The sequence below is a fragment of the Puccinia triticina genome, chromosome 8A, assembly GCF_026914185.1.
Source record: "Puccinia triticina chromosome 8A, complete sequence".
Classification (NCBI taxonomy): domain Eukaryota; kingdom Fungi; phylum Basidiomycota; class Pucciniomycetes; order Pucciniales; family Pucciniaceae; genus Puccinia; species Puccinia triticina.
Window position 1 is genome coordinate 4077692 of NC_070565.1, and position 25020 is coordinate 4102711.

At 47.7% G+C, this 25020-nt stretch overlaps 2 protein-coding genes across 2 annotated transcripts; one reads left to right on the forward strand and one right to left on the reverse strand.

Moving 5' to 3' along the window:
- Window positions 1-10382: 10382 nt before the first annotated feature.
- PtA15_8A395 (uncharacterized protein) lies at window positions 10383-12656 on the reverse strand (the record flags this gene model as incomplete). Its single annotated transcript, XM_053171820.1, has 10 exons — window positions 10383-10403; window positions 10529-10605; window positions 10700-10982; window positions 11057-11165; window positions 11250-11359; window positions 11433-11484; window positions 11551-11685; window positions 11771-11803; window positions 11886-12066; window positions 12146-12656. The coding sequence occupies 10 exons, from the start codon at window positions 12654-12656 to the stop codon at window positions 10383-10385; spliced, it is 1512 nt and encodes a 503-aa protein (XP_053023046.1).
- Window positions 12657-18474: 5818 nt separating this feature from the next.
- On the forward strand, window positions 18475-19703 carry PtA15_8A396 (uncharacterized protein; the record flags this gene model as incomplete). Its single annotated transcript, XM_053171821.1, has 2 exons — window positions 18475-18877; window positions 19366-19703. The coding sequence occupies 2 exons, from the start codon at window positions 18475-18477 to the stop codon at window positions 19701-19703; spliced, it is 741 nt and encodes a 246-aa protein (XP_053023047.1).
- Window positions 19704-25020: the final 5317 nt, after the last annotated feature.

Below are 25020 nucleotides of genomic sequence, written 5' to 3' on the forward strand. Positions count from 1 at the left end.
GTGATTGGGGGAAGCCGTGGCAGCCAAAGCGGGCTACGTCAGCGGGCGTAGCTGGGGCGGAGGCGGTGTGTGGGATCCTGACATCATAGGCTAGACAGGGGTGTGGAAGCTAGGGAGAGGAGTTTGATGGTGGTCAAAGGCAAGCGGTGGAGACAACAGGAGTTAGTGTGAGAGCGGAGCTTGGCGGATGACATGTGTGTGTGTATAGCGCTTGGTGGATGACATGTGTGTGTGTATAGCGCTTGGTGGATGACATGCGTGTGTGTATAGCGCTTGGCGGATGACAAGTGTGTATAGCGCTTGGCGGATGACAAGTGTGTGTATAGCGCTTGGCGGATGACAAGTGTGCGCATGTGAACAGAGTTAGTGGATGGCGTGCGTGGGAGGCGGGAGGATGATATCTTTTAGTTCTCTTCCTTTTCTCTATAAAAACCACAGTGGGGGAGGGAGGATTCTGCATCATAATCCCCACAGACTCTCTTTTTACGGTGTGGTAACCCTGTTCCTGTTCATACCACCACTTTCATATCTCATAAACCCTTCCAAAATACCTCATTATTACTTCATATTCAGATTCTACACCCCATTTTACCCCTAGTCACCCACTCATTCTACCTAGGATTTCCAAATGGATCAGCAGTTATTGGCATTCATAGTTTTGGCAGGTATTTTCTTCATACATATCCTTAGCATTATTACATACATCATTCATTAGTATCAAAGCTACATAGGACTGCAGATTATACATAGTTTAATTACACATTTTTCCCTTCATATGATATCAGCAGTACATTCCTTCATAGTTCCTGTAGATATTACCAAATGCTCATCTTCATTATGTACACTTCTTGAACCTCATATCTGTTACTCCTGTTCATCATTATTTCATCTTCTACATAGTTACCTTTCATGTACACTCCTTGGTCATTGTACCTTTATCATTACTTCTCATCTTCAGATATTGTTACTATGTGCTCATCATGTATTACCCCCCTGTAGTACATCTCACATATATAAACACCCCTCTAGATGTTGTATCCCCATCATGCACTTTCTACTACATCCCCTCTGTAGCACTTTTTACACCACCCTTATATGCACTTTCACCCACTGCACTTTGTATGCACCTTTCTCCCACATACACCCTGTAGCTACCCTTTTAGACACCCCACTTAGATACAGTTTCACCCCATTGAAATATATCTCCCAGCATATATCTCTTTACCTTTTACCTCAGAGCCTTGAACCATCTCCCAGTGTCTCAAGAGCTTCTGCCTTTCCCCTCATCTCACTTCTCCTCTCTCACTCAGTAGGATTGATACACCTCAAACCCATTAGTGTTAAAGCCATCTAAGTCAAAGATGTTATAAGCCACACCTTTTCTTTTTCTTAGTGTAACCCTCTCTCCATCAGCATTAGTCAAGAGGGCAGCCTCACCAGCACCTGTAGCTTCTTCTACATTATTAGTAGTGTAGTTGACTATTTCCCCTCACAGCTCTTTCCTGATTGTTTAGGAGTTCCACAACGGGTTTTTACTTTACTTTGTGGATTGTTGTGCTTATTTAACTTTGTGTACGTTGCGGAGCAGAATTTTACATTGCCAACTTGCTTTATGTGTTACGGTTGTGCTTTGTGGAGTTTTTGTGCCTGCTTTACGGCTGTTTCTTGCGTTTTTGCGGAGTTATCTTCCTCATGCGGCGGAGCTTTATTTTTACGGTTTACGTTTGCGGAGCTTGATTATTTTACGTGCTTTACTTTATTTTTACCCTGCTCAGAGCCCTACAATGTTGGCGGAGCTACGGAGCAGAGTTCTCCAAATCACCCAACTTTACCCGGGAATCATCTTGGAGCAGCGGGGTCGTGCCATTTCTACACAGGGACAACTTTTTTTCACCACACCAGTAGATACACCAGTCTGGCATGTGCCCAGACGCGCTTGATGTACTATACTGTACTTACGGCAGTTTTATACATTACTTTATACAACTTACTTTGTGTATTGTGTCTCACTACTCCTATGCGGAGTGGAGCGGATTTATCCGGGAATAATCTTGTGGAGGAGGTGTCCCAACACTTTTGTGTCAGCAGTCACTTTTTTGCACCACAACAGATTGGCCTCTGCTGCAGAACGTCACGTAACTGCAGCGGTTTATTAGATTATCAAACTCCTGCTGCCACATTATTGATCACTTTTCTGGGAATAATAGACTGCTCCATGATCTCACTAAAGCCAAAGTCCTCTTTGTGTGGGACACCAGATGTGACTCCACTTTTGGACCTTGAAGTACACCTTCACCTCTGCTCCAGTACTCAAGATTGCAGACCCGTACAAACCATTCATCCTTGAATGTGACTGCTCCAAATTTGCGCTCAGAGTGTTGCTATCCCAGGTTTGAAACAAAGACAATGAACCTCAACCCATTAGAAGAAATATGAGATCTTTGATAAGGAGTTGCTGGACATTGTTGCCGATTTCAAAGAGTGGTGGAAGTACCTCAAAGGAAAACCTCACCACCTGACCCCAATTGTCTACACAGAAACGGACAACCAGAACCTGGAAAGCTTTATGACCACAAAAGAAATCACCAGGAGACAAGCACAATGGGTAGAGACCATGGGGTGCTTTGACTTTGAAATTATATTTTGCCCAGGCAGCCAATCCACCAAACTAGACACCCTTTCCCGCAGACCAGACCTTGCCCCAGCTCATGACAAGAAGCTGACTTTTGGACAACTTTTGTGAAGCCCAGCAACATCACAGAGTGGAAATTTGGGGGGGGGGGGTGGCATAGTTTGACAGCTGGTTCAAAGATGAGACAAGGAGGACGCAGAACACTGGTTTGAGATTGATATACTCAGAAGTGGGCCAGCAGAGGCAGAGGCGGAGGATTGGGCCATTTTGGACGCAAAAATCATTCCTAAGATCAGAGAATTGATTCTGCTTGACCCCAAATTGACCAAATGGATTGATTTGCTACGCAAACTGGCAGGGGAACCTGTCAGATATGTGGAGGCAGACGGGATACTCTACAACAAGGGAAAGATTGTAGTACCAGTGGATGTGGCCTTACAGATGGAAATCCTCAAGAGCAGACACAACACCAAAGAGGCCAGTCACCCATGGCACTCCTGCACCTTGGCCCTGGTCTGGTGGAGCTTTTTTTGGAACGGGATCAAGTTTGTTAACCAATATGTCAATGGATGTGACTCTTGCCAACGGGTCAAGTCTGCCACCCAGTGGCCATTTGGAACCTTAGAACCTCTTGCGATCCCAGCGGGGCCCTGGACGGACATTAACTATGATTTAATCACTGATCTCCCCAAATCACATTCTCACAACAGTATACTCACCATTTTTGAAAACCTGTAGAAGATGGCACATTTTGTTCTGCTCAGAAATTCCATGAATGCAGAGCAACTGGCCAAGCACATTTGGAAACTCCACAGCACTCCACAGGATATTTTATCCAACTGCGGCAGTATGTTCATCTCTCAAATCACCCGCAAATTAGGCAACCAACTGGGCATCCGCCTCCACCCCAGGACCAAAGGACAATCAGAGATTGCAGAAAAAGCAGTGGAGAAGTACCTCCGGCACTTGGTGTGTTACTGACAGGAAAACTGGTCACCACTTCTAGCAACGGCAGAGTTTACCTAGAACAACAATGACTACATGTCAAAAGGAGTGTCCCCTTTCAAGGCAAATTACGGGTTCAATCCTTCCTACAGAAGAGCAGTGCATACCGGCAGTAGCAGAGCGCCTCCGCCAGCTAGAAGAGTTACAGACAGAGCTCAAAAACTGTCTAGTGACGGTGCAAGAGGCAATTTGACAGGAGTGTGTGAGACACTCCGGAATGGAAGAGCTGAGACAAAATTTGGTTGGACCAATGCAAAATTTCAACCACCCAACCCAGCCCCAAACTAGAACACCGCTGGCTAGGACTGTTTCCAATAGCTAGCTGAATTTTTTAAGTTGGCGTATAATCTGACCCTTCCTCTCTCTATGCAGTGTGTCTATCCAGTTTTCTATGGCTCCACACTCTGCAAAAACAAGCCGGAAAAAGTGGCAGAGCAGCAGAGGCGGACCCCAGAGCCAGTAACAGTGGATGGTGGGGATGAATGGGAAGTTGCAGAGGTACTCAAATGTAGGTGGAGAGGGCGGAAACTTCAATAACTTGTCAGTTGGAAGGTATTTGGACCAGAGGAAAACTTGTGTGAGCCGGCGGCAAATCTGACAAACTGCGGAGACCTATTGGCAGACTTCAACATCAAATTCCCGTAGGCGGCAGCCAAACACCAACGGACACGGAGAAGAAAGTGAGAGGGCAAGCCTTTTCCCATTGGGTTTTTTAATGCTGCCCGGGGACAGAATGCAGAGCCAAAATAGGAGCAATTTTTTTATGATCAGACTTTAAAAGGGGGAGGCTTGGGAATTAAGGGGGGGATAATTTTATGAGCTATGGCATGGGCTGTGTAGCACAGGCTTCATGAACATAGCTTACATGTACATTTCACTGACGGTGTAAGACTCAAAATTGGTTGTGAAACCCTTTTGCTGAATGGAGAAGGGGATGATGGAGGTGCAAACTCTGCCCTTCTATGCTATCAGTCAACAAGACCAACCAAGCTATGCTTGGCAAGTTTTAATCAAGTGATAGGTCTGGTCTAGTTCCAGATGAAGTTGTTTGATGACAGGTATGTGAGATTTGAGAGTGAGTTCAGTAGTTATTTGCAAATATAAGGGTTGTAGTGATGTGTGGTGGTGATGGTAAGTGTGAAGGGTGGTATGTAAATAACTGGTGAGTACTGAGCTGAGGAGCTGACAACTGGGGAGGAGAGAGCTCCTTATATAGACAAAAGTGGAGCCCCAGAGGGCTTGTTGGTTAAGGGTTCAACTAATCTAGACAACAGTGTGAGGTATTTTAGCTGGTGGGAGTAGATACAAATGATCTCATAATATGTCAAGGGTACATAAGCAATGTCAGAAGAATGCAGTAGGGCTGCATTAAGGCTGCGTAAAGTGACAGTAGACTGCCTGATTTGACAATTGGATGCAGGGGGTGCATAAATGCAGTCTAAGGCTGCAGAGTCAGTGTGTGATGACATCATAATATGGAAATAGAAGAGTACTTGATAATATGTAATGAATGTAGTCTGATGGGGAGATGTATGTTTTTATCCTGTGATGTGTATAAGCATAATGCTGTGATCCTTGACTTGAGGCTTGTGACAGGTTGGTGATTTGGTATGTTGAACGTGTGATGGGTGTCCAGTGTCCAAAGAACTGTAGGTTCCAATCCAGAGGCGCTCCAGTGATGCCTCCAGTAGTGAATAGAGGTAAAATTGGCCGTAGAATCCATTTCTGGGGTCCATTTGGTGGTATCTTGAGGCCCAGTATGAGTAAATCTGTTGACAAGGAAAAAACTTTTGATTTTTCACTTTTCCATCTACCACAACGGCACTCTCAAGGTTCAAGAGCCTGAGGATCCCAGACTGCTTCCTCATCCTTCAATCTATTACACTAAGATATTGAACCCCTGAATACCAGACTTCCTCTTTCTCTCCCAAGACCAGACTATAACAGGGTTTCACAATAAGAATTCCTGGTTGCCTTGGCACAAAGTCTGCTTACTCATGAGTGATTTAGTTGCTTAAAATTTTGGTGTGAATTCCAGCAAGAAATTACCCCAAGCAACTTCATAACAATACTTGCAAGCACTCAAACTCCTTCCCAGTTTTCCCTATTGTGAAACCCATTATTGTAATGGCTGTTGTGATTATTTATATAGGCAGGCGTGGTAGAATGTCCACTCAGAGATAGCGTGGGCAGCAATGCACAGAGCGGCTGAGCGCAGAGTGCATTCTGGTGACATAAGCACTGAGGATGATGTCAGAAAGCACACTAAGAAAGCTTACGGAAAGTTGTGCACGGATGGAATGCACAGATCACGGATTTTGGATCAGATAGTGTCAACCTTAGAGCCAGCGCAGCTGGCCTGAGGTCTGCCCCTTTCTACTTCATTATACCTAAATTACTTTATATCTTTTTTACCTTAAGGTTTAACCTTGGTTTGAATTCAGATTCTGTTTTCTCATGTAATTTTAACCCTAGTTACAACTTACCACTTTTCAATAACTTTATTCCTTCATAGAGCTCTTGAGTTGTGGCGCGCATGCACAGCAGTGAGGTGTAAGCGCTACCAGGCGCTCCAACCACTTGTACATATGTAATTATGTAAACAAACTGTGAAAATTTTTGAAGTGAGGATCCCCCATGCAGCTGGAGGATCCACAGACTTCAGACACCAGACAACCAGCCAACCAGGACCGCAGAACACCCTTAGGACAAACCCCAGGATCACCCACAGAGGCCGCTTAGCTCCCAGTATCAACACCAGATATTGACAGTAAGTTCCCTCTCTGACTGAACTTGTTTATCCAGATTTAACTCTGTTTCTCTTGACTGCTTCTCTCCCTGTTTGTTTCTGCTCTTCTATTTTTGATCACAGGTCATCATATATCCAGACCTCTTATCCCAAGGATCCCTCTGATTGCATATCCTTCTCTTTCTGTGGTTTTTGTCAATAACAAACCACATAGGTTTCCCTTTAAAGAACCTTGACTATCCACAGAGAAGTCTAAAAAATTGTGGCTGATTAGACTTCTCTAATTCAGGTACCTTCCACGTTTCCATTGTGAGAAGAGGCTGTTTCAATCTCAGGCACAGCTTGGCAGCACTCCCTTAAGGAGTAGTATTGCTAGTGGATTTTATTTCCCACCTACAGGTCAAAAGAACCTTGATTATCATAACTCAGATAATCTCTTTCTTTCTCTCTCTTTCTCTCTTACTGTTTGTTATTTCTTTATCCCAAGAAATTCAAGAAGTTCCCAATCATATTTCTTGGGTCCTGCTGTCACATAAGAGGCACAGGCTCACAGATAGTCAGACTGGAGCAGAAAGACAGGGCTAGACTGTGGTGGACTGGTAGCAGCAGCGCGTCAGCAGGTGAGCCACGGCAGCCAAGGCGGGTTCCACCAGTGGGCAGAACTGGGGCGGAGGTGGTGGCAAGAGACTGACTAACGGGGGTGTCAGCCCTTGGCTAGTCCCAACAGCGCCAAGGCTGACACTGCGCGCGCCACAGAAGAACTGGGCGCGCATAGTGCCGCTTCAGGCACCACACAAGCCAAAGGCAACAAGTGCGCGCGCTAGCGCACTGAGTAGAGATTTGACAACGTGTGAATACCTGCCCGTGGGTGTCATACCCGGCAGAGTAACACTCACGGGTTTTCAAGCTCAAGTGAGCACAATCCACGCGAATGTTCCACACGTGTAGATTAGTTCAGAACATAGTGACGACACGAAGTCCAAAGTGTTGCCTTCATATTGGCTATAAAAGACCTGGGGCCTCCGCCTTACAAAAGGTTTGCTAGATTATTATAGATTACTAAGTCTGTCTTTCTTGTTTGATACAAAACGACCAGGACTTTATATCTAAGTTATATCTCAACCTTTTCCATCCTCAAGACTCCTTCACCTCGACTCTCCCGCCTCCGCCTCCGCTAACTCTTCCACCCTTGTCGCCAACTCCTCCATCTACAACCCTCCACCCTTTCCAACTTCTCTTCACTCGCTACCTTCTTAGGTAAGCTCGAGTTTTCCTTTACGAACCTCTGCAGGTTCAGGTACGACGTAGCTCTACCAGCCCCTCCAACGGAGGCGCGGCTTTCTCCTCCCGCATCGCGGTCAAGTCAAGCGTGTTTTCCTTTTTAGGAACTCACAAATTGTTCTTTTCCATTCAGGGCATTGCCACTTTAGAGACGCGCCCTGACAGGGGGCTAGACAGAGGGTGTGATAGTTCAAGTGTTGGAGAGGAGCAGAGTCTGGGATAATGACGTGTGGGAAAGCAGTGTGGTGGACAAACCGGTAGTCAAATTTATTTTCAGTCTCCAATCTCACCGGTGCTCATCTCAAGAACCAAGACTCAGTCTCAAGCCTCAAAACTCAAGATCAAGACCCTCAAGGCTCAAGGTTCTCAGGCTATTTCTCCTTCCCCTTTTCTTATTCCTCACTTCCTTCTTATTCCCTTCCTCTCTCAAGACTCCCCTTTTATTTTCTTGGTCCTAACACAGTTTGTACTGTGGGTCTATTTGTTTGCTCTTGATTCCTTCCCTTCTTTCCTTCCTTCTTTCTGGCTTCTGTGCCTTCTCCTCCTCCCTCTGCTCTGGTTTTCTGCTTTCTTTTGTGATTGTTCTTTATTATTTCATTGTTTGGTGGCTGGTTTCTTTTCTTGTCTTCCTTCTTTTGAGTTTTGCTGTCTTTGTTTTCTTTTCTGTTTCTGTGTTTGTTGTGTTGCGCGCGCACGGCGCGCAAGGAGATGATGAAATGTATGTGACATGTTGTCTCCCCAAGTCCAAGTTCGCAGAACTTGGAGGAGGGGAGCGCCATGGCATTCTGATCCACCATCAGGAGTCTATTGTTCATCACGAGTTCAGCATTCCGCCAAGAATCCCCAAAATCCCTCAAAAACAAACTGCCGCCGAGAATCCAACCCTTGGAGAACTCTCAAAACCACCCCACCACAAGCTATTGCCTTGATTTCCCAACGACTCATCCTCGGATCATCCGTGAGGGCAGCCACCAGGCATCCATCCCCTCCCAGCGCTGTCGCCGGCCTAGCACCGGACGAAGCTCCACAGCGGGCAGAGCTGGGGGACTAGTGCGGGAATGCGGGATTGGGTGGGAATGGCAAACTGCGTGGAGGTTCATGGTTTCTCTTCTCTTTTCCTTTTCATCATCTTACTTACTACTCATCATTGTACTTACACTTACAGACGTACAAGAGTATTAGAAGATTTTTATGTGACCTTATCTTTGCTTACGGAGTGCAGAGCTTTATTCACTTGCGGATTACTACGCTATAGATCAGGCTCATTGAGGAGCGCTGAAGGCTAGTGGAAAGTAGCAGTGCGGAGCCAAGATACCAATAATCACTCAGCCCGGACACATATATTCTTGAAAGAGGCGGATGGTTGACTTTTCTAACCACTAACCAGCTTTTATTCTCACACTGTCACAATGCATCATAATTTGGCACCAATACAAAAAATTCCAAAAAGGGTGTACAGACTTTTTGAGTTAATTAGGGTGTTCAAAGTTGACTTGCATAAAATCATAACACCATAAAATCATAAAATTCTAAGCTGAAAAAAATATGTTGCACCCAAGCACTCAAATTAGAGCAACATTTCTAGAATGGTACATATGAAATCATCACTTGAAAGTTTTATAATTTTATGATTTTATGCATTGAAAAATTTATGATTTCAACTTTGAACACCCTTAATGCACACCAATGCAAATGATTGGCAAAGGAATTGGATTTTCTGATACAATTTCAATTGATATGCTATGTTAAAATATTGTTTGTATTTGTATTTTTTTTATTTTCTGTTTTTACTTCTTTGACTCTTAACACCAATGCATGAAAATTTTAATGGCAATGCAAAAGAAATATGCTACAGGCCATTAGGAATACATTTAGCTTAGTCATTTCAGTGTTACCCAGGGCCACCATCCTCCAGTAAATGGTCTTGTAGTTGAGATAGTGAAAATCTGAGTTCATATTCTGAACCAGTGCAGCTTGTCAACCAACCTGATCATGGTTCCCACCCCTCAGGCCCCGGGATTTCGATGGCTCCTCTCTGCTCCAATGGATGGGAATACCAAGGGCTGGCCACTACACGACTGAGTAAACATGAAAGCTGTTTGATATCATATACCTTGATGATCTTCAAATTCTGGAATTTTCTTGTGGAGGTGGAAGAAGAGGTGAAGGCACTGGCACTGGCACTGGCACAAGCTGAATACAAGTTTTTCCTCTACTTTTGTGGATACCACAACATGCAAGCTCAATTCATCCTCTAACCAGAACTGGATAAAAACTTATTTTTATTTGATACACCCCTTTTCAACACCCAAGTCATATCACCATATGCTATATTAGTATTGGTCATTGGTTCAACCAAGGTATACTCAAGATTGCTGCATGCTGACTGTTGCCAGTTATTCAAGTCTCTCTTGCAGTTCCAGGGCTTTTTTCATGGCTTTTATTTGATGGATTAAAAACCATGATGTCTATGTAATTTTGAAGAAAGAATAAACTTGTAATTAACAATAGGATAATTCCAGATGTATTCAGGGTTGAAAATAAATTAAATATGAATCATAAAAAATAATGGGGATAACAGAGGAAGAATACATTAGGAGGTTGCTCATTCATAATCAGTTTCATGTCATCTTGAGACCTGCTCAAATTGATGTCTTCATTAAATCTATTATATTCAGAAGTGTCAAAATAAAAATCTATGTAGATGAGCTCGTTTCAAGCATCCCAAATGGAACCCTGGCGAAGAAAATCGAGTGAGAATGAATTGTTGTGGTTAGTATTGCGACTCTTTCTTTTTCCTCTTTTTTTTCTTCTCAGGAGGGAGCCAACTTCATGTCGTGAAGAATTCGGGCGCAACTCACAAAAACAGGAATTCCACGAGCTCTTGATGTCCTCAACACACTCTTATTCAAAGCCGGACTTCCAATGAACAGTGCGACTGGATAAGATGAATCAAGAAGTACAGAAACAAGCAAAACCGTTCAGCTATCTATGTGATACGGGCTGGAGTTGTTCATTTGAAAGAAACATACCTTGAGCGTTCCATTGTTTGTAGACTTTTTCCAATTCGACATTCACATCAGGCCTACCGAGAGGGCCTTTGGTATCCCAAATTAAGAGTCGCTCGGGTTGAATCTTGCTCTTGATAAAATTGATGAACTCTGTTCCATAAGTTTTCTCTAAATCGGCTCCAATCCAGATCAGGAACCAATCGTCGTGCTGGATGCATGTTGATCCAACGGCTCCGATACCTGATCCTGTACAAATCGCCACCCCTCTGTTGAAAAGCCTAGAAAAATAAGGTAGCCCACATGGCTTTGATTAAGCAGGAACAAGAAGTTAGCATATGAAAATTTGCCCAATGGATTCTGCGAACATGTTGAGCATACCTTCCATGTTTTGGTGTACAACTTTGCTGGTTGATCTTTATTCATCGCTCGAGTAAAACCACCTTGAACTGCCATAACAATGTAGTGGCAATCTGCATGCTTTCCTTCACTGTTATTGGATAAAGGGACCGTAGCACTAAGGTCAGCAACCCAACCTTTGAAATTGGACGTGATTTTTTTTTTTTTTGCTCACCTGATTGAACCAAAGATGTGCCATTCTCTCAACCCACCACGAGAAACTCGAGTGTGAAGCCCAGATGTCAAGCCACCAGGAACTCTGATTACCGAAGCTTTCCCAGAGGGCTTCACCGAGAAAAAACGAGTGAGAAAACTCAGTTGATTATTCCTGAAAATTGGTAAAATGAATTTGGCTCACCGCATTTACTGTGACAGGTACATGACGAACAGTGATCCATTGGCCTATAATTCTGATAGAGAAAAACACTCCAATAAATTTCCTGTCATTTGTAGGGTTGAATGAATTGTGAACTTACAGAGGTATGATGGCAATCATAAACCAAAATTCCTCTTGTCGTACCAAGTATTTGCCGGAGGTTCTCCATGTTTGCGTGTTGATATCCCACCAGCTTGATACAATTACAAAAATCAAACTGGTGATGATTCCCAACCTGAACACAAGAGCCAATCTCGATCAATCCACCGAAATGAGGAAAAAAAAGATAACAGCACGGAGCATTACGAAAGGTAGCTTACCATCCTAAGAATCGATGAGTAATCTCGAAGATACTGTGAGCAGAGAAATAATGTGAAAAACCGGTAAGAATCAAGTTTGAGAGTCTGAAATCACTGTCTGGAAAAGCTAGCGTACTTATGGTGGATGGCTCTGACTATGGGTGTTGCAACAAAGCAAGTGACAACAACGACAACCATAGAGACAAACAAGGACGCCATGACGAGAGGATTGTAAAGATCTTTATTCATGATGTGATATGTCCAAGAAAGTAGGAGCCACATCATTGCAGAAATACCACATCCACTGTGCAAACCACCTGAAGAAGTGAATAGATTGGGTTAGCACAAAGAAGGTGAAAGTTTGCCCAAGAGTTCAAATTGAAAAGGTATGTTTACCAATGTGGTATAAGATGGCCACGACCAGGACTCTGAACTTTAGGGGAGTCCATCTCCTGAACAACTTGATTGAGATCCAATAGAGCAATCTCATGACCCATTCAGATCGAATTGCAATAGCCACTAACAAATTCCCGGTGACTAACGCGGGCAGATGGGTTCTAGCAAAGTGCCATCCACCGAGCAGAGTGACTATAATCATCAGCGCTTCGACGACAACCACAAGCACTAGCATCTGTCGATAAGGGCTGAACCATGTCCAAAATTTTACCGATTTATTGATGTCAAGCGGAGGAGGATTGGGAGCTGGCTTAGGAGCCAGAATGATTCCTTTTTCGTAGACTTGTGTAGCTGGATGCCTTTCCTTCTCATGTCCTGGATAGCCATACCCGGGAAACTTTGTCCCCATTGGCGATAATGGAGCAGCGTAACCTTGTCCTCCAATGAGTGGCGATAACGGGGCATTTTGATTGTGCATTTGGCTGGCATCTCGACCGTAGTTTCCCTCCATGGCCTATTGGCAGTCAGTTGGCAGTATCGATTCGGGGCCAGTGATTGAAAATAAATGAGTAAAAAAAAGCTATACTAATCTAGAGGGAAGAAGTCGGCTTCGAATTCAAGTGGATGTGATATTAGGGGATGGACAGAGGAAGAAGTGATGCAAAAAGACGGAAAGACGTCATATTTCTCTGCACTTTTAAGGTCAGATTCAGTTCTCCAAGGCGCTTTCGCCTTAGACAGCAATCGCTCCGGTTGGCCTGGCTTTGCATGCCTTGCCCGCAGGCGTAGTTGAACGCCGAGTTGAGAGATGTTCGTTGGTATTAGGGTTGAGAATTGGGCCGGGTTGGCCCATGGGCAACCCGCGCCACAAGCTATGGGTTGGCGCGGGTGTGATTGTCCAAGCGGCTCGCCGACTGCTGTGAGCGCAACGGCGGGCTGTACATCAAGCTGGGCCAGGCCATCGCCATCCAGGCCGCCCTCCTGCCCCCCGTGTACACCCAGGCCCTTGCAAGCATCTTCGATGCCGCCCGGCCGATGCCCTTCCGCCACGTCCGCCAGGTCTGCAGCCAGGAGCTCCCCGGGGGCATCAACAACCACTTCGAGACCTTCAACCTCCCATTGCCAACAATGGGCCTTTACTATACAGATATTGGTATAGTATAGTTATCGTATTTTTTTGGTCCAATAACAGTACTGTTATTTCCATTTTTCTGTAATGAAATTTTAATACTATATCCAATTGCATGAGGATTTTTTTTTTTTTTTGAAAATACTATATCCAAATGAAGGAAGAAACAAAAAAAATCTCAATACTATACTGGCCAGATGTGGCCAGTACCACTACTCAGTAGGGATGAAAATCTATCTATTTCTTGGGCTTGGGAATCAGAGCACCCAAAGCCTTTCTGGCCTCAGCAAAGTCCCCTGAGAGGGCAAAATCCTCAAAAAGCCACATGAGGCTGCTGAAGAATTTTGAAGTAGTTGAAGGGAACAGACAACCATGTCTGGAGCCACAGAGAACAATCTCTCAACAGAACAAGACCTACATGGTGTTTCTAAATAAGCCCTTGCTATTGCCGCAAGGACCAGGTAGGTGGCATGGTTAACTTCACCTGTACAATCATCAGGAGCCCACATGTCATTGCCTTATGTTTACACCTGGTTAAGTGCGTTATCGCGGTAATCATGGGCAAAAAAAGTTACTATACCTGTATTTTTTGTTTCAGAGAAAAACCACAGGATACTATACGGGCCAATACTAGTACAGCTATTAGTATAGGTTGGTACAACCAGACCTATACAATAACAGAAAGGCCTGTTTATAGTAGAGTATAGTATAGGCCCATTGTTGCCATCGCCAGCGGATCCTTTGCCAAGGTCCATCGCACTACCCTCAAGGGCTCCGCCACACCTGTCGCCGTCAAGGTCCTGCGGCCCAACATCCCCATCCAGATCGAGCTGTCAGCCCTAGAGATCGCCGAGTGGACCCGGGTACCCCTGGTGGGTGCGGGTACCTGCGGTCATTTTGGGCATATTTAGATACCCAGACTTGGACCCGGCACCCGTAGGGCGGGGTACCGGCGGTACCCGTGGCGGGTATCACGGGTACCGCCTACGATTCAACCCTCTAGCCGGTCTATGCCGGCTTCAAGGGTGGTGTAACCTCTTGATGACCGACACAGACCAGTCATCAAAGGAGTATATACCCTCTCGATGCCTGACCTGGGCCGGGTATTGAGAGGGTGTATGTATACCCTCTCGATGTCCGGCCTGTGCTGGACACCGAGACGGCATATTGGTGTCCAGCACATACTGGACGCCGAGAGGGCATACACTCTCGATGTCCGGCACAGAGCGGACATCGGGAGGGTGTATGTATGCCCTCTTGATGTCCAATGTGCTGGAGACCAAGGGGGCATACACTCTTGATGTCCGGCACAGAGCGGACATCGGGAGGTGTATGTATGCCCTCTCAATGTCCGGTATGTGCTGGACACCAAGAGGGCATACAGTCTTGATGACCGGTACAGACCGGACATTGAGAGGGTGTGTGTATACCCTCCCAATGTCCGGTCTGTGCCGGTCATCAAGACTGTATGCCCTCTTGGTGTCCAGCACATACCGGACATTGAGAGGGCATACATACACCTCCCAATGTCCGCTCTGTGCCGGATATCGAGAGGGTATGTCTGCGTGTGAATTCTTGATGTCTGGTCTGGGCCGGACGTCGAGACTGTATGCCCTCTTGGTGTCCAGCACATACCGGACATCAAGTGGGCATATACACCCTCCCGATGTCCGCTCTGTGCCGGACATCAAGAGTGTATGCCCCCTCGGCGTCCAGCATGTGCTGGACACCGAGAGGGTTAGGTTAGCGGGGGCCATGATCGCGCTGCAAAAGGTAGTCCGCGACTGCTGGTCTCCAGACCTTTTGCAGCAGGTACCTGGACGGGTACCCGCCATCCAAAATTTACATACCCAGACCCGCACACGGCACCCGCGGGCCGGTACCTGCCGAGGGCTGGCGGGTACCCGCCCACGGATACCGGGTACCCACGGGCGATCTCTAGTCAGCCCCTCCAACCCCCCTCCACCCCACGCACACTTCCTTTTTTGTAGAGACCTGTTCGCCTACCGCAGCCTGCTGTACGTCTACCAGAAAGTCTTCGACCTGCCCGTGTACTCCATTGCCTAGTGTAAGCCTCCCACCCCCCGCACGCACCTCGAGCCTGCGTGCTGACAGATGCCAATTGCTTGATCTTCCCTGGTCAGAAGCAATCTTTTGAGTAAGCATCTCCATACTTATCTACAAGAAGGATTGGGCCCTGTGGGATGGAACAAGCTGAGGAGTGTCTCTTATGCAGTACTGTCTGTTACCGTGCTCTTTACCGTTACTTCCGCGGCTTCCACTACTTTAGGGCTGCATTATTAGATTTTTTCTGCTTCTTGTGTTTTAATGCTTGGAGCTCGATGTTTACTGCTTGCACTGCTTGCTACTCAATGTACTTGATAAAAAAATACTACAGCTATTACTGATGTACCCGTTATAAACCATTGCACCTAGCAAAAGAGACAATCCAACGATCTACCTTCTTTCAAACCATTCTGCCAACAAAAAATGTTTCAGTAAACATTTGTCCAAACTAAACTTGATTACACAAATATTCTCTCTAACCAATGATGGCTGGAGGAATATTTCTAGCTACCAAAATGGTTCTTGAAACCATTTGGCCAACCCATTCTGGTTATACAAACAGATTGGCCAACCAAAATAGTTCTTAGAACCATTTGGCCAACAATTTCTGGTTATCCAAACCAATTAGCCCGCCAAAATCATCATCAAAACCATTCGGCCAACCGATTGTGGTTATCCAAATTGATTTGGCAACCAAAACGGTTTTTGACACTAATGGCCAGACCAAATTGGTTTTGAAAACCATTTGAAGTGGTTGGAAGAATATTTCTCCGACCAAGAGGGTTTTTGAGATATTTTCAGGACAGCCTGAGGCAGTTCCAAGAATATTTTAAAAATATCTGAAACCGGTTAGTCTGACTCGTTCCTCAGGACGTCCAACACGTAGTGTATTGGAAATATTTTGAAAACCATTGAAATTGGTTTTCAAAATATTTTTTTACACCCGTGGTGTATTGTCCATTGATTGGTGTTGCTGCAGAATTGATGCATGGAAAGTTCAACAGGTACAATATTGGAAGCCATTGCAAACTTTTGCTTCCCTAGCAATTGTTTTTGATCTGCACAATACAAGCTTGACTTTATCTGGTTTTACTTTTTGAACAATCTTGGACTCGGTGAAGATACAGCCAAAACCAAAAAGCTTGCGGGTCCGGCAGCCTGAAAATCCGACCAACAAAGTTCTTCATTTCAGCCACCCACCCTGTATCCTTCCAAAACTTCTTATCTTCACACGTCTTCCCTCTCTCCATCTCTCCCATACCCCCTACCCCCTTCCCCATCAAAAATGCCCCCCAACCCAGCTCCCCCCCCCGCTCATCCGGACCCACCAACAACCCAGCCGCCGGAACCGCAAACCAGCCAGCCGGAACAATCCACCAGCCATCCCACCCGGAACCCCAGCCACCCAACAAAACCGTCCAACGCAAGTGAGTCCCGCCCTTTCTAGCAGTCCGATCACCCGCAGCGCTGATCCCTTTTTTTTTTCCCCCCCCTCCCAGCCGGAACCTCCCGCCCGCCAGCCCATCCGGAACGCCCACCGCAGAAAAACCCCTATCCCCCATTGGTGAGCCCCTCTCCCCCCTCTCCCTTCCCTTCAATCCAATCCTCCCCCTCTGCCTAGCAGTCCGATAACCCAGATGACTGATTTGGTTGATTCCCCTGCCCCTCCAGTGTTGATTCAGGTACCAGCATCATCCACCTTGTCAACCAACGGGCCGTGTCCACCTGCATAATGGTATGTCCCGAATGTTTGGAACCCAAAGATTTGAGCAGCTGATTGTTTTTTTTTGGCTTCCCAACCCTCATTCCACCAATAATCAAGTAACCGACCAGTTTTTTACCCTCACAAGCCGCCTGGATCCGCTCCCATTCGCCAATGCCCATGGCGAGCCGGAGGAGTCGTACCTACCCAGTCAGCCCGCAGACTCGCAGGCCGAAGGCTGCAATTTGTTTTACAAACAATCAAACCCCCACCGAGATGATCCCGCAAGCATGGGTCCCATTCCCAACACGACTTGCCACAAGCTGACCCGCGTGGCTGCTGCGGCTCCACTATCGGACTCCAGGCGCCCGCCTGCGCCCTGGATCATCCACCTCAATCACCATGTCTACCAGTTGTCCGCGGCAAGCCAGATTGCCCAAGTGAATCCGCGGAACACAACCGCGGCCAGCGCAAAAGCTTGGGAGCGAGTGATCAGCAAGAACAAGGTGGTGTTGAAGACCATCCCGCAGCACATGACGTGGCCCAAAATCATTGACGACTGCATCGACGGCCTTGACAAGATTGTCCCGCTCCTGGGGGCCCATCTCCACCGGATGGAGGAGCAGAAGCTACTCAAGTGGCAATTCATCATCCCAAAAAACGAGATCTTCGCAAAGGGAAAGAATGTATTTGTCTTGTCTGCGGGCCAATTGGCCGAGTTCGTTGAGCAAGCGTTGGCCAACCCCACCGCCCAACTCACTATCAAGGTGTGTATGCAGGACCCGCAGAAAAAGGCCAAGGGGGAATTGGCGGTGAGTTCCGCACCGTTCCCTATTTCTCTCCTCTGCAGGGGTGGGTGGCTCATGTGTCTGTCTATTCAGGCAAGGGCCCAGCAGGACGCTCTCGCGATGAGTTATGGCCCTGATGACACGCGATTGGCCCTGGAGCGCTCCCAGGCGTGCGTGGCGGTAAATGTAAGCGTCTTGTGTGATGTGGAGCCTCACGGGCTGGGATGGGCCATACTGACAGGTTTCACCTTCCCTCCTCCGACAGCCGCTGGCTGATTTGGATGAGCAAGAGCGCATCCGGATCGCAGCTGATCTACATGTGTACATCACTGGGAAGTATGGGGCTAACACTGAGTTGATGAGAATCAAGGACCCCAAGAGCCCAGGCTCCTCAATCCGCGTGACTCGTGACGCACTCACCAAGTGGAGTCGCTGTATGCTTCATAAGATACCCGGTGTCAACCAGGACAACCCGCCCAACATCCCCGAATTCTTGAAAGACAAGCGTCCCGTGTTCACTCTCGCCGAGCTGGCCATGAAACAAGACGCGCGCCTAAGCAAGCACAAGTCTGCAGCCTCCCCCTCAAAATCGTCGGCCGCCTGTGCGTCAGAAACCCTAGGCCAGGCGAGAACCTCCGGGGAAATGGGGTCACCAACAAAGGGGCCACCTTTAGCGTCTGCTGATCCTGGCGTGGGGCCAAAGACCGAGAAGGCAGGACTAGTGTTCACTCCGGTGCGAATCTCGTCCGCAGGTCGAGTCATCCCCAGGCGTTGGGTCCCCGCGTTGGAATCAAAATCTTCGTCCGGCATTCCATCCCCTGGTGGTCAAATGATGTCTCAGCCTGCTTCCCTCGCACGTGCAGAGGCACCTGCCAAGCGGTCCCTTGGAACAAGCGCGGCGCCTGCCCTCCGGTATGACTTAACCGGATTGGTTGACGTTGGGGGCTATCCGGACGATCGTGAGACCACCAGTTTGGAATCCGAGTACCTGGCTGGTGTATCTGCCACGCATTCAGTGCCATCAAACCCATCAACCCGTCACACCCGTGAGGTGAGCTCAGATGTTGAGGTCATGCAGCCCTCGCATATTGACAGTGGGATCCATCGGTCACCCGCTCGCAAGATGCCTCGCAGCCCGGCCGCGGAAGGTATAGTGCAGACCGTGAGTCGGCTCAACTTTGGGCGGGACCGTTCGCCCCCACGATTTGCACGCACTCGCAAGGTCCCAACCCCCCGATTGCCCTCGGCTAGTTCTTGGATCAGCATGACGACCCCGAGCTCCCATCTGCGACTGAATGATGCCGGCAGATCTTTAGGGATGGAAGAATTCCTCCAAATGTGCAATGTATCGGATGACGACCCACTCCCGCGGGGGTTAATCAAGCTGCACCACATCAGTCGCTGGGGCTTTTTCCAGGACACCACTTTGATCGCCCTAGCCAAGCTCAACTTTCCCGGCCCGCTGGCATCACAATTGATGAAGGGGGCCAGATGGTTGATCCCCACCCACACTCTGCCTGCTCATAACGCCCAGGCCATCAGGACCTAGTTAACGTGCCCACTCCGAGCGCGCAGGACCAAGTCAGCGAGGCCACCCCTGGATCTTGCCCCTTGCCGCAGGCCCTGGGCCGCGAGCGCACATCTGACAGCGGTCTCTCTGTCTTGCAAGTCCCCGCAGTCCCCGCGGTTGGCCCCCCGGCCGGAAATTGCCACCCCTCCACTTCATCCACGCCGTTGGCCAAGGATTCCGTCCAAAATGCGGCTGGCGAGGATGATATGACCGACGATTTGTCTGACAACTCCGAAGATGACTCTGAGCCTTCGCATTCTGCTGTGTTGCGGTCGAAGGTTGTGCCCACCCAGGAGATCTGATCACACCTGCATGCTAAATCGGCCCAATGGCTGTGGTAAGTAGCACCACACGTGCAATTTCTCTTAAATGGTTCCAAGTCAACACCTTATTTGGTGTTCTTCTTTAACTGGCAATAGTCCCTAGTTGTAGCTCCACGAGGTAGCCCCATTTAGCCCGTCCTTATTGATGCAATTCAAGATATAACGCTGGTTGAATAAAACATTGATTGCCCGTGGGCATGTATGTATATGTACTTGGCGCAAGAATGCCTCAAGCCCTTGTCCCAAAACCATGGACACGAGCCGCGGGCCAGGCCTGGTTCATGGGAGGATGACACTGCCTTGTTCTTGGGAGGATCCCGCTGAGTCATCCCGGAGTCAGGCGAGGCCGCGGTCATGACATAGAGTTGTGCAAGACGCTAAGTCCGCGTACCGTAATGAACCAGAAGTCCGCGGACTCCCATGGCTAGGGCACCACGGCTAAGTCCTCGCAAAGGATACATGGTGCTCAAAGCAGCAGCAGCTCAGTGCTCAAAGAGCGGTGGACCAAGAGATTTCATTGATCATTTAATGAACAAACAGACATACTTTGCGCACACAAATATTTCAAGGCACTGGGGCGTCTTGCCAAACAATCAGCGGCAAATTATTTAAACTACGAGGTGATCAGCTAAGATTGATGAGGAGTGATCATACGAGGCAGTGGAGCTAGCAGGTAAGGAACCGTGGAACCACGGCAAACGGAAGAAATAAAGATTAAACTTCCAATCAATCACCGCCCAAGTAACCAGTCCCAAGGAAGATCCCTCTCATCAACGCCGGGGTGACAATTGTTGGCAGAAACTCTTTGATTATCTCTGCATCCACGCGGGTCCCAGTGAGAATCTGGGCTCGCTTCAATTGTGACTTGAGCGCCGAGAAAACCTTTTCGATTGGGTTGTAGTCCGGCGAGTACGTTGGCAGGTACATCAGCAAGACCCCTGCGTCTGCACAAATCTGCGCCACCCGACCGCCGTGGTGGATCCGCGCATTATCCATCACCAGGATGCTGTTGCAACCTGGGAACGGATTCATCGCCGGCATCTGATACATAAATAGATCCCATAATCAGTGCCTATGGAGCACAGGAACAGAGGTGGCTAATGGGCAAACGAGACTTACTAGAAAGGTTTCAATGAAATATTCCATGTCCAGTCGACACATGGAGCCCACCTGGGCTATGCTCCCAAGCAGACCGTCCAGCAACACCCCTGGCATTAGAGTCACTCGGTTGGCTCAAAGCGCCTTTGGGATCCTAGTCTTACGGCACCCACGCTGCGCCCATGCCATGTTGCAAGCGTGTGTCCCCAGGGAAATGCCACATTCGTCTGGGAGAGGAAGTGCAAATCACATTGAACATCTCACCTAGCACATAGCACAGAACCACACCAGACTCACCCAGAAATAACAAAAACTCCGCTGGGAAATGGCCAATCCGGTCGGTAAAACGGAACCAGGCCGCCTCATCTTGATTGGTGTTGTAGGTTCGGGCCACTTTTTTGGTTAAGAGGAGCCGGGTCCTCAACACGGCCGATATGGTGCTGATTGGATGGCAAGTCCCGGTAATTGCCTGGATGTGACTTTGAATCTCATCCAGGTACAGTGTGGGCTCGGCCTCGAGTGCGGTCAATACGAAATCGGCCTCCTCGCGTGAGAATGCCAACGGGCGGCCACGTTCTAGATATAGCACCGGATCTCTCACCACATTCCTTGTGCGGCAGTATAAATCGTTCCAATGGGTGAGGGAGTCCGGTGAAACGTTGTAGCCAATAGTTGCATTGATCTTGGGGAGGCGCATCCCACCCTGGCTGAGCCTGACAACGATTGCCTTGACCTCTGGGGCATATTTAACATAAACCATGTTTATGTCTGATGGGGCAAAGCAGATGGCGAGCAAAAAGAGCTGAATCAGCTCTCCAAGAGAAAGAGGGGGGATGGTTTGGAGGAAAGGGAGAGGGGGGAGAGGGTCTCACCGGTGACGGAATGGTTTTTTTTGCGGTCGGGGTTCCAGATGAGCTGGCTGGGGGGAAGAGAAGACAATTGGATCAGCCCTCTGGGTGAACATTTTGCTAGTAAGAGGGGGGAGAGGGGCTCACCAATGGGGGATAGGGGTTTTTCTGCGGTGGGTGTTCCGGATGGGCTGGCGGGCGGGAGGTTCCGGCTGGGAGGGGGGGCAAAAAAACAAAGGGATCAGCGCTGCGGGTGATCGGACTGCTAGAAAGGGCGGGACTCACTTGCGTTGGACGGTTTTGTTGGGTGGCTGGGGTTCCGGGTGGGATGGCTGGCTGGTTTGCGGTTCCGGCGGCTGGGTTGTGGGTGGGTCCGGATGAGCGGGGGGGGGGGAGCTGGGTCGGGGGGCATTTTTGATGGGGAAGGGGGTAGGGGGTATGGGAGAGATGGAGAGAGGGAAGACGTGCGAAGATAAGAAGTTTTGGAAGGATACAGGGTGGGTGGCTGAAATGAAGAATTTTGTTGGTCGGATTTTCAGGCTTCCGGACCCGCAAGCTTTTCGGTTTTGGCTGTACAAGCAAAGTGCAATTAACTCGCATCAGAGAGCTCCTCAATGAATATTTTTCTAGCTATGCACCCAAACCAGAAACAATCCCACCTAGAGAGAAAGTTGCTTCAAATTCACAAAATCTTCTTGACAATGATGAAGATGATGAGCATGATTTGTTTCTATTCAAAGCATTTTCTGGTTTTTGTTCAACCAAATGAATTTTTCTTTTTTATTTGTATCTATGTAATTTCCTAAATTATGAAACACTCTCAAATAAACCCAAAAAGCTCATTGGATGGTCTTTTTGGGTTTTGTAGAATGGTCACTGTGATGTTGCAGGGAAATACTGTGTGAGATGAGAGATTTTTAGATAGACAAAGGCTAGAAGTCAGCTGCCAACGGTCCCAGAAGAAACGGATTACCAGAAAGTGTGACTTGAGTCGAGGTCAGATGTTCACTGACTATGTCGCAAGTGCTTTTTTGTGGGTTCTGACCCGAGTCTGGCCCAAGTCCGACCAATCAAATCAGTAACCCGGCCCAACCCAACCATTTTGAGTTGGGCCATTCCAAGAGTCCCACAGATGTTGGCCCATCCATTTGGGCTCAGACCCTTGTTGGGCCAAACAGAAACCTGAGTGGGCTAGTATGGGCCGGCCCTAGCTTAACTAAGCCTCTTGAACGGAGGGTCCGGGGGACCCTGCCCGGAGGGCTCTCCACAGGAGAGGCTTACGCCTAATGTCTGAAGTCTGGCAGGGAAAGGAAGGATATTCAACCCCAAAACCACTAAGTAATTATTTAAAAATCAGCAAAATATGTACAAAAAAAACTGAATAGACAGTTTCATTGGCAGTGCTGATGTGCACCCTCACCCAAAACTTTGAGCAAAAAGCTCCAAAACTGATTCGAGGAATCTGTTTTGAAGGTCAAAGGAATCCTGAAGGATATTACATTGCTCTGAAGATCCATTTTTGGATTTTCTGATAATATGTACAATTGAGTTTCCTATCTGCAACAAAATGCAACACTACATGTGTAGGATCTGCGGGTTTGAGGATCCAGGATCCACCAGGCATGATGGTTGCGCATCCTTAGTTTACATTTCTTCATATTTATTTATTTATTTTTAAACCATTAGTACAGTGCAAATGGTTTGGATTGAGGAGATGAGACCTGTGCCAAATGAAAGCTGAGGTCAAGAAGCTCTGGGGCAGGTCCACAGGACCTGAGGCTACCTGAGGGGGAGGCTGGCTGAGGCTTAATATTTTCCCTCCAGCCATTTGTGATTTCTTTCCCAGCCAAAATCTTGACATTACACGCAAGTCCCTCCCTGCGGGAGGGGCCGCTTTGCAGCCAGCCACAGCGAGCCTCCCACCAGGGGGGACTTGTGTTAAGTTAGCGGCCGGCCCAATTCTCAACCCTAGTTGGTATATACAAAAATAGGTCGATGTCACCATTACCCTTTGCAGTGTAACAAATTCACTGCCAGTTCCAGGCCGGTCCATCTCCAGGCTGCAGAACTCCTCAAGACGTCAGACGATATCAAAACGCGCTCATCTGGGCCGGGTGGCTTCCAGTGCCACTGTCCAAAACAAAGTGGAACATTACTCGATATTCGAGTTATGTAGTATGTAGCATGGCTAATCTTATTTTCTGGTTACAGCCTTGCTTAAACAATCCAATTTTGGCTCCTCCACACGCTTGTTTTTTTGCCCAAAAGGTTGTCTGGTTTGATGAATAAATGCAAAAAATGCCAACATGCACTGTCATCTGGCCCTTTTTTTTTTTTTTTTTTTTTTTTTTTTTTAAGTGTAATTTGGCCGTTTGGCATTGCACACTATGAATCTAAGTAACAACCTTGTGAAATGAAGAAACACATGATCAATCTAACACAACTACAAATGATGCTAGTGTTATAAGGGTGGAGGGGAACTGAGGATAGGCAAAGAACAAAAAAGGAAAAGAAAGGAGACCGAAAACAAGATGTGTTGGAGAAAATGTTATTTGGGAAAGTGATCCGAGAAACGTCTTGAGTCTTGAAGGAATCTTGCCAAGGCCACTTCAGCTTTCCGGTTTCCGAGAATCAAATCGAGTCGTTCCGCCCTGAAGCGGACCCGCCGAAGTCGCAAATGTTTCCGAAGAGCCACCCTAAAGCTTTTAGCCTTTGGGCAAAAGTTCATGAGGTGAACAACCGTTTCCCTGGCCCCACAATTGGGGCACAGGGGATCAAAAGACCTGTGTATACAAAAGAGGTGGTGATTCAGTGCGCAATGACCCAAAGCCAGCTGGTTTATCAAAGAACTAAAAGCAATGTGGAGACCCGAGGGTGACAATCTCTTTGAGGGGAGGCCTGCCAGGGCGTTCCAATGAACCTTCTTAAAATTGCTCTTGACCACCATGTGTTGCGCTGAGGGGGACTCCAGCGCATCTTTTGCTAGTTCATCAGCCATTTCATTTCCAAGGATGTCCCTATGACCTGGGCACCATACAAAGGTCACCTCCAGATCACCCGGAAGCGCTGCTAAGGCTTCATCGATTTCCAAGAATAGTTGCTGGCCCGGTTTGGGGGCCGAGGGGTCGTTTATCCTTCTAATAACACCCTGGTTGTCAACAAAGATAAAGAGGAGGTGTGTGTCTTCCAAACATAACTCTTTAGCCAATCCCAGTGCCGCAAGGACTCCTGCCGCCTCACTCTCATGATTTGATACAAGAGAGTTGCCCCCTAACAAAACCGAACTGAACATATTCGCAGCTGGACAAACTGCCGCTCCAGCACCCCCTTTCTCCGGATGGAAAGACCCA